Consider the following 10,815-nt stretch of genomic DNA (forward strand, 5'->3'; position numbering starts at 1 on the left):
AGGACGGCGGCGCGGCTCTGGGACGAACGGCGGGGGGAGACCTGCGTTCCGATCCCTCTGGAGCTAATGGTGTCCAGTAGCCTAAGAAGCAGCGCCTATCACTTAAGTAGGTCTGCTTCTCTCTCCTCAGTCCCACGATGCAGGGAGCCTGTTGCCAGCAGTGCTCCCTGAAAATAAAAAAAACCTAACAAAATTCTTTATCAGACAAACTCAGTAGAGCTCCCCTGTAGTGCACCAATTCTCCTCTGGGCACAGAATCTAACTGAGGTCTGGAGAAGGGGCATAGAGGGAGGAGCCAGTGCACACCCATACTAAAAGTTCTTTATAGTGCCCATGTCTCCTGTGGAGCCCGTCTATACCCCCTGGTCCTTACGGAGTCCCCAGCATCCTCTAGGACGTAAGAGAAATGATCTATATAGATATAAGGTAGAGAGATAGATATGAGATAGATATGACCTATATAGATATAAGGTAGGGAGATAGATATGACCTATACAGATATAAGGTAGAGAGATAGATATGAGATAGATATGACTTATATAGATATAAGATAAGGAGATAGATATGACCTATATAGATATAAGGTAGGGAGATAGATATGGGATAGATATGACCTATATAGATATAAGGTAAGAAGATAGATATAACCTATACAGATATAAGGTAGAGAGATATGACCTATATAGATATAAGGTAAGGAGATAGATATGACCAATATAGATATAAGGTAGAGAGATAGATATGAGATAGATATGACCTATATAGATATAAGTTAAGAAGATAGATATAACCTATACAGATATAAGGTAGAGAGATAGATATGAGATAGATATGACCTATATAGATATGAGGTAAGGAGATAGATATGACCTATATAGATATAAGGTAGGGAGATAGATATGAGATAGATATGACCTATATAGATATAAGATAGAGAGATAGATATGAGATAATTATGACCTATATAGATATAAGGTAGGGAGATAGATATGAGATAGATATGACCTATACAGATATAAGGTAGGGAGATAGATATGAGATAGATATGACCTATATAGATATAAGGTAGAGAGCTAGATATGATATAATTATTACCTATATAGATATAAGGTAGGGAGATAGATATGAGATAGATATGACCTATACAGATATAAGGTAGGGAGATAGATATGAGATAGATATGACCTATACAGATATAAGGTCGGGAGAAAGATATGACCTATACAGATATAAGGTAGGGAGATAGATATGAGATAGATATGACCTATATAGATATAAGGTAAGGAAATAGATATGACCTATATAGATATAAGGTAGGTAGATAGATATGAGATAGATATGACCTATATAGATATAAGGTAAGAAGATAGATATAACCTATACAGATATAAGGTAGAGAGATAGATATGACCTATATAAATATAAGGTAAGGAGATAGATATGACCTATATAAATATAAGGTAAGGAGATAGATATGAGATAGATATGACCAATATAGTTATAAGGTAGAGAGATAGATATGAGATAGATATGACCTTTATAGATATAAGGTAGGGAGATAGATATGAGATAGATATGACCTATACAGATATAAGGTAGGCAGATAGATATGAGATAGATATGACCTATATAGATATAAGGTTGGGAGATAGATATGAGATAGATATGACCTATATAGATATAAGGTAGGGAGATAGATATGAAATATATAGATATAAGGTAGGGAGATAGATATGAGATAGATATGACCTATATAGATATAAGGTAGGGAGATAGATATGAGATAGATATGACCTATACAGATATAAGGTAGGGAGATAGATATGTCCTATACAGATATAAGGTAGGGAGATAGATATGAGATATATATGACCTATATAGATATAAGGTAGGGAAATAGATATGAGATAGATATGACCTATATAGATATAAGGTAGGGAGATAGATATGAGATAGATATGACCTATATAGATATAAGGTAGGGAGATAGATATGGGGTGACAGTGTAAGTGTGTGATGTGTCTTGCAGCCATGCTTTAGGAAACAGCAGACTGCAACATAGTCAGCCACTGAACTGTGTGTCGCATTAGAAGGATACAAGCCTGTGATCCACTGTGCACTTACCTACAGGGTCAGTTTTACCAATACTACATTATATAAGAAAATAAACTACATAACAAGGATAGGCACAAGATTATTAAGAAAATACATCAGGTGCTGATTCTAAGTATCCATCGCATGTATCCACCAAATGTCCAATATTCAGCCATACACCCTCAGTTTCTGTTACATTATTACTTCAGTGCCAGCTGACATAGCCAGTGACCCGTTATTATCTCAGCGTTACATTCACAGACATGAAAGCATCTGACGTTATCTCATATTAAAAAGGAAGAATCATTTTTTTTAAAACACAGAAAGAGTAGGAGAAGCGTTATGGATCCATTGCTGAAGGGAAATAATTTTGTATTTGTTTTATTTTCAACTAATTATCTCTCAGATTATTCAAAATATCTTATTATTTATTTATTTTACATATATTCCCTCCCTTACAGGGCTGTAATGAGGGGATAATACCTTCTACATTTTCACCAATTTTCAGCACTTGTTGAATTGCCTACATGTAGATCATTTGCATATAAAGGCACAAAAGTCACCAGCTCATTTGCATAAACAACGCATCACAATCACCAGCTCAGTTGCATAAATAACGCATCACAGTGATGTCACAATGCCACAGTAAGCAGGGAAAACCTCTGATTACGACCTGCTGGACTCAATTGCTGCCTAGTGTTGAACCGGGCAGCATCAGTCACGTGCTGGAAACAGACCGCAGCTATTGGATAACTTTCTACAATCAGACTCACCAAAGATTACAGACACCGGATTTGCTGGCATTCCTTGAATAAGAATGTGGAACTGTATGCCATTTCCGTGCTGCCGCAAGGCGAGTCGGCCTGATGAGGACTCAAGTGGGAACCATCGCACAGAGAACAGCGAGACTGCAAGACCTGCCGAGAGACGTTCGCTCATCGCGCGCTTTTGGAGATTCATGTCTAAGAGGAGGCAAGGCAAAATGGGTGGAACCAACATTACCCACCTCATCACTGAGAGCAGGAAGGATTCCATGCTATCCTGTGTGGATCTCCCAGCCTTAATACAGGCTTCACATGATGCTCCTGACAAGGAACCTGGTAGAGACCAGGAAGTGCGCTCACCTGCAAAATCCAATACGGTGCAGGCATCGACCAGCGACCTGTTCAGCTGTCTAATGGAGTTCCTCTGCCGCAGGTGTAAAGAATTTGTGGATTTATCACCAGCATATATTGCTCTATGGATAACCGCTGTAGACAGCTTCCTCTATCAATACTGGCGGAATGTCAGTTTCATCACTCCGACCAATCTAGTGTTTCTCTACATGCTCTGCCGAGAGGTCATGTCATCCGAGCTGCTCAGCGAGTGGGAGCTAATAGCAAGTCTATCAACATGTCTGTATGTATCCTATGCATACGTGGGCAGTGAGCTCTCCTACCCACTGATGCCGTTCCCTGTTGAATGCTCGAAGGAAGCCTTTTGGAGTCGTTGCCTCTATGTTATCAACCTAATGAGTGCAAAGATGCTCCGCTTCCATGCTGACCCCCAGTATTTTGCCCAGGTCTTTGAGGATCTTAAAGCTGAGGGTGGACAGCAGGATATTACATCAGCTTAAAATCATACTGGACAGGCCCCGTTACCAAAACCGGCGGTGCGGCCTCAAAAGTGGATCAGCCTCCCATCAGAGGTGGTAGAGGCTAACAGTAAACAGTAACTGTGGTGAGCGTTGATGAAAATTCTGTTGCCATGAATTAAAGCAACAGCTCTGGCTTGAGAACCATAAAGTAGCTCAAAATAAGGCTTGGGAACCTAAGGCAAAAGAAACCCCATTTCAGGCTTGGGAACCTAAGGCAAAAGAAACCCAATTTCAGGCTTGGGAACCTAAAGCAAAGAAACCCAATTTCAGGCTTGGGAGCCTAAGGCAAAGAAACCCACCCGTGGCCGTTATTGCATGGCTATCGGGCGTGGCCCCTTGGCGATGGGGTTACCAGTTCTTTAAGAATTGGTAGTGGCACAGCCACCATGGACCAACGCAATATTCATTTTTTGTTAAGTTAGAACAGTCTAAATGCGCAGTCAAACTTGCCATGACAGACTTTTTTGACAACTTTCAGCTTAAATTGTAAAAAGAGGATTTTTGGTCACTTACCATTGAATCCTTTTCTCTGAAGCAGGCTGTGGGACGCTGGACCATGGGATTGCAAGATGGGCTGGAGTTTGGCACTCAAACTACTGTAATTTTAATTCTAAGCTCCTCCCCCTGCAACCCCACAATACTAGCACTTCTTTTAAAAGAGTACGGTAAGGATTAGCAATAACCCAGTGAAACTGTTACAACAAACCATCAGGGAAATGACAGTCAAGAACCTGCGCGTGATGGAGGGAACACATTGTCCCACAGCCAGGGAAGAAATTAGATAGTTTTTCTGTCTGTAAATAGCAGAGGGGAGAAGAACTGGTGAATTATGGAAAGTGTACAAAAGTTTAGGGAGTAGCACCATCTTAGATACATATAAATTATTGGCAGATAAAATCTTGGCCAATCTAATCTGCCCTTAGATAGATATGAAATAAAGAGATAAATACATAAATATCAGAAATACTGTATGTGAGATAGCAGAGGTGTAGCTAGGCGCCAAGGTGCCCGGAGCAAGGGCATGTTTTGGTGCCACCTTCCCCTATACTGAATTGGAGGCCTAGCCAACACGTGGTGGCATGTTACATTTGAAAAGAAACACTATTTAAAAATCCTAAATTGGTGACAAGGGTGGTTGTAGACCTTGTGGAGCTCATGGTAATCTGATAATCTCCAAATATCTCAATTAAAATAATGCTCCAAATGTGACCCCCCCACAGACCCAAACCCTCCCTAAACTCTCAATGAAAATACTGCATCAAAATCGCCCCACCCCCACCCCCACATACACTATTTCATAGTCCCCAATGCCTTAACCCTAGAACTGATATCCAGACCTGATAATCCCACTATGCTTCAATGAAAATAATGTCCCAGAATTTCCTGAGAGGCAGAGAGAGGTGCTGCAACATCAATGTAGAGAGAAGTGCTGCACCAGCCGGGGCAGAGAGATAGCACAGCAGCCTGGGCAGGACAGAAGTAAGTACAAGCAGACAGTGAGAGATATAAAGAGGGTGGGCAGAGCTCCGGCAGCATGTGCCGGCTGTCAGTGTCTCCTGCTGTCGCCTCTGGCCTGCCCTGTTCCCTACCTAGTCTCCGAGTCAGTGTGTGCCCCCTGCTTCTCCTGTTCTGTGGCTGCCAGTACAGTGGCCCGTGGGAAGGGTGTGTGGGTGGGCAGCAGCGCGCCCTCTAACTATTCCGCTGCCAGAGCTCGCGCTCCACTGGAGCCACCCTCGCCAGTGGCGGAACTAGCGAGCGGTGGGCCCATGTGCGACAAAATGCTTAGGGCCCCCCCATCTAAGTCCACCGCCTCACCCCTGGAGAGGATCTGGTGAGGGGGACCTGCTCAGGGCCAGAGAAATGGATACCTAGCAACAGTGCCGTAATTAGTCATTTTAGTGCTGTGTGCAAGAAATGGCATCGGAGACCCGCCCTTCTATGTAAAACAGGGGCAGTGCGCACCGCAGGCGCGCGCAAAAAATAGGGGCGTGGCTTAGTGGGGAAGGGGTGTGGCCACAAAATAATACCAATTCATATAACGGTGCACAGTAGTCTCCATTATTCAATTACGCCGCACGGTAGTACCACTACACCAGGTAGAGACCCTTTTACACATTATGGCGGACAGCTTCCCCTTTTTTACACATTACGGCAGACAGCGCCCCCTTTTTACACATTACGACAGACAGTGTGCCCTTTTTACACATTACGACAGACAGCGTCCCCTTTTTTACACATTACGGCAGACAGCGTCCCTTTTTTACACATTACGGCAGACAGCGTCCCTTTTTTACACATTACAGCAGAAAGCGTCCCCTTTTTACACATTACGACAGACAGCGTCCCCTTTTTTACACATTTACGGCAGACAGCGTCCCTTTTTTACACATTACAGCAGACAGCGCCCCCTTTTTACACATTACGGCAGACAGCGTCCCATTTTTTGCACATTACGACAGACAGCGTCCCATTTATTACACATTACAGCAGACAGCGTCCCATTTTTTACACATTACGGCAGACAGCGCCCCCTTTTTACACATTACGGCACACAGCGTCCCTTTTTTATACATTACAACAGACAGCGTCTCATTTTTACACATTACGGCAGACAGCGTCCCATTTTTTGCACATTACGGCAGACAGCGTCCCATTTATTACACATTACGGCAGACAGCGTCCCATTTATTACACATTACGGCAGACAGCGTCCCATTTTTTGCATATTACGGCAGACAGCGTCCTATTTATTATACATTACGGCAGACAGCGTCCCATTTTTTGCATATTACGGCAGACAGCGTCCCATTTATTATACATTACGGCAGACAGCGTCCCATGTTTTGCACATTACGGCAAACAGGATAGATAGATAGATAGATAGATAGATAGAATAGGTATACTTACCGTTTCCGCTGGCTCAGGCTCCTCGTGCAGCTTCTGTTCTGGCAGGGGAGAAGAAGGAGGAGGAGGGGTGGAGGAGGGAGCCGCAGCAGCGCTGTGTAATTGGTAGAAGCGCTGCTGCTGCTGGACCTCTCCTTTACCATAGGCTGCCCTCCGCCGCTGTGAATGCTGGCAGTGGCGTAACTACTGCCCCCGCAGCCCTCGCGGTGGCTTGGGGGCGAGGGGCTGCGGGGGCGCCGCCACTGATTTAGAGCAGATTGACATGCGGACGAACGTCCGCATGTCAATCTGTTGTCACTAGCCCCCCGCTGTGAAGTAGGGACACGGAGGGCAAAGCGTGCGCCTCTCCTGTGTCCCTCTGAGTCTCCGGCGTGTCGGGGGGGGCGTGCCCTATGAAAAGGGGGCGTGGCTTCGCGGAGGACCCGCGATCGCGGCCACGCCCCCGTTTCGTCACTGAGGGGCCTGCCCAGCGCTCTGTGAGCTGCTGGCATGCCCTCTCTCCCACTGTCTGCGCTGAATAGACGCTGTGCGCATGCGCACAGCGTCTATTCACTACTGCTCTGCTATGCAGAGCAGTGACTGTAGGAGCCTCCCAACTGCCCCCCCCCATCGCGGGACACTGCGGGAGGTATGCATATATGGCACTGGGGGGGCACTGAGGGGGCATATATGGAACAGGGGGGGGGGCACTGAGGGGGCATATATGGCCTGGGGGGGCATATATGGCACTGGGGTGGCACTGAGGGGCATATATGGCACTGAGGGGGCATATATGGCACTGGGGGCACTGAGGGGGCATATATGGTACTGGGGGGGCACAGAGGGGTCATATATGGCACTGAGGGGGCATATATGGCACTGGTGGGGCACTGAGGGGGCATATATGGCACTGGGGGGGCACTGAGGGGGCATATATGGCACTGGGGGGTACTGAGGGGGCATATATGGCACTGGGGGGTACTGAGGGGGCATATATGGCACTGGGGGGCACTGAGGGGGCATATATGGCACTGGGGAGGCACTGAGGGGCATATATGGCACTGGGGGGGCACTGAGGGGGCATATATGGCACTGTATGTGTACCTGGCACATGGGGGGCTATATTTGGCACTGGGGGCACGTGAGCACCTGGCATTGTGGGGGAATATCTGGCACTGGGGGCATATGTGGCACTGGGGGGAGAGGCTATATTTGGCACTGGGGTCATGTGAGTACCTGGCACCGTGGGGGAATATCTGGCACTGAGGACATATGTGGCACTGGGAGCACAGCCCTAGCAACAAGCACTACCCCCTAGCAATGAGCATGACACCCAGTGCATGAAACCCCTGGCAACAAGCATGACACCGAGTGCATGAAACACCTGGCAACGAGCATGACACCCTGAGCATGAAAACCCCTGGCACCGTGCATGGAACCAAGAGCATGAAACCCCTGGCAACGAGCAGGTAATTTAAAAGTAATTAGAAGCCTTAATGTAGGACTTAATGTGTAATGGGCATTACGGTGTGTGGCATAATGTATCACGGACATTGCGGTGTGTGTCAGAATGTGTCACAGGCATTACGGTGTGTGGCAAACTATATCACGGGCATTGTGGTATGTGGTATAATGTCTCAGGGGCATTGCAGTGTGGCATAGGGTATAACGGGCATTGCGGTATGTGTCACAGGCATTACGGTGTATGGTATACTAGATCACGGGCATTGTGGTATGTGGTATAATGTCTCAGGGTCATTGCAGTGTGTGGCATAATGTATAATGGGCATTGCGGTGTGTGGCATAATGTGTCAGGCATTACGGTGTCTGTATACTATATCACGGGCATTGTGGTATGTGGTATAATGTCTCAGGGTCATTGCAGTGTGGCATAATGTATAACGGGCATTGCGGTGTGTGTCATAATGTATCACGAACATTGCGGTGTGTGGTATACTATATCATGGGCATTGTGGTATGTGGTATAATGTCTCAGGTTCATTGCAGTGTGTGTCATAATGTATCACGGACATTGCGGTGTGTGTCATAATGTATCACGGACATTGCGGTGTGTGGTATACTATATCATGGGCATTGTGGTATGTGCTATAATGTATCAGGGGCATTGCAGTGTGTAGCATAATGTATAACGGGCATTGCGATTCCTGTCATAATGTGTCACAGACATTACGGTGTGTGGCATAATGTGTCGGGGGCATTACGGTGTGTGCATATTGTGTCATGTGCATTATTGTGTGTGGCATAATGTCTGAGGGCCTTTGCAGTATGTGGCATAATGTATACTGGGCATTACTATAAGGAGGAAAAATGACAAATAATGGAAGGGGCATGAATCAGGATTATTTTTCTTTCCTGTGGTGGCTAACGTCTGGGCGTGCAGGTTGCAAAACTGGGGTATAAGGTAGTCTATTCCTGCAATGCCACGCCTCTTTATGCGAAGCCGCGCCCATTTAAACAAAACCACGCCCCTTTTTGGCACCGCGCGCCTTCGGCGCGCACATGTTTGTCCCTTTCCTAGTGCCAATTATGGGGGGGGGGGGGGGCGCCGAAGAATTTTTTGGCTTGGGGGAGAAAAATTTCTAGTTACGCCACTGAATGCTGGGATGCGATTTCCAATGCACGAGTGAAAATGGCGGCGACGCGCGGCTGCTTATATAGAATACGAATCTCGCGAGAATCCGACAGCGGGATGATGACGTTCGGGCGCGCTCGGGTTAACCGAGCAAGGCGGGAAGGTTCGAACCTGCCTCAGACCCGTGTAAAAAGGGTGAAGTTCTGGGGGGTTCGGATTCCGAGGAACCGAACCCGCTCATCACTAAACAATATATATATATATTTTTATTTTTTATTTTTTTTTACCTTCAGCATAACACACCTCATTTTGCCACAACTTTATTAATAATAGTATATTTCACTTTATTAGTATTAGTACAATATTAATTAATTTTATTCTAAACAACTAAAGTAAGCTGTAAGTCTGCACAGCTCAGTGGTACATTAATCACTTACATTACTGTACAAACAACCAGTAGCTACCAAGGGACCGGTGCATAGTGTCGAGATCGACGCAGCCCCGGTTGCCTAGCAACTTAACACGTCCCTCTACGCGATGACGCAACCACATGAATGACGCAGAGATTTACGTGACCCTCGTCACTTAACAATAGGGAGACACAGGCGCATTTGGCTGTCCGGCAACATGGCACATTTCAGAGCTCTGTGAAGCGCTCTGACCAGCTGAAAGTTGCTGCCTGGCAACAAGGGATACATCCGGTAAACAGCGCAATATGACACGCTGGTTACTTAGAAACATGATACATCTCAGAGTGCTATGATGCACTCGGACACAGGAAGTGCACATAAATGTACAAACGTGCTACCTGTCCTCTTCAATTACAGGTAATTGCCATCGCCCCTCCTACCCACACTGGCTATAAATAAGGGAACCAGTCCCAGAATCAGTACACAGTGAACAAGCCACACAGTTGTGAAACGACCCGTCTGTGAACCAGTGGAGCCAGACAGTGCACGGTCTGGTCCACACCTGCTCTCTTGGTATCGTATAGCCCATTGTGGCTTTCTTTATCAGGGGCGTATCTACCCATTGGCCAGGATGGCACTCGCCATGGGCGCCAGCCGAGCAGGGGGCGCTGCCCGACGGTGCCACCCATGGCCAATGGGCGGAGTCCCTTAAGCCGTAGTGTCTGGCAATACCTGCTGTGCCGAGCTGCCTGTGCATTGCCTGGGATGGAGGGCGGAGGATCGCTTAGCAGGCAAGAGCTGGCGCCGGTGTCTGGCACCGCAGTGCAGTACAGGGAAGAAACTGAAAATATACTACAACTCCCAGCAATTATTGCTGTCGGGAGCTCCCGGCGGCAAGGGTGCTGGGAGCTGTAGTTTATTTTCAGTTTCTTCACGTAGTTTGGTGCGGTGCCGGACACCGGCGCCAGCTCTTGCCTGCTGAGCGATCCCCCACCCTCCATCCCAGGCAGCTTGGCACAGCAGGTATTGCCAGACACTACGGCTATCTGCTGGGATGTTGTGGGGTGGGGACTAGGGCTATGTGCTGTGTGGGGAGGCTATGTATGTGCTGGGAGTGGGGGAGACTACTACTACTATGTGCTAAGGGCGGACTACAGCTATGTGCTGGGAGGGGGATGGGGACTATGACTATGTGCTTG

At 46.7% G+C, this 10,815-nt stretch overlaps 1 protein-coding gene across 1 annotated transcript; it reads left to right on the top strand.

The window, feature by feature from the left end:
- The first annotated feature begins 2,911 nt into the window (after positions 1-2,911).
- Positions 2,912-3,709, top strand: LOC134944049 (cyclin-dependent kinase 5 activator 1-like). Its single transcript, XM_063932585.1, has one exon. It carries the CDS (start codon positions 2,912-2,914, stop codon positions 3,707-3,709), a length of 798 nt encoding a protein of 265 aa, XP_063788655.1.
- Positions 3,710-10,815: the final 7,106 nt, after the last annotated feature.

This window comes from Pseudophryne corroboree, chromosome 7 (assembly GCF_028390025.1).
Source record: "Pseudophryne corroboree isolate aPseCor3 chromosome 7, aPseCor3.hap2, whole genome shotgun sequence".
Lineage (NCBI taxonomy): Eukaryota > Metazoa > Chordata > Amphibia > Anura > Myobatrachidae > Pseudophryne > Pseudophryne corroboree.

Excerpts from the sequence above, each read along its gene's own strand:
- LOC134944049 (XM_063932585.1), top strand. The coding sequence starts at position 2,912 with ATGTGGAACTGTATGCCATTTCCGTGCTGCCGCAAGGCGAGTCGGCCT.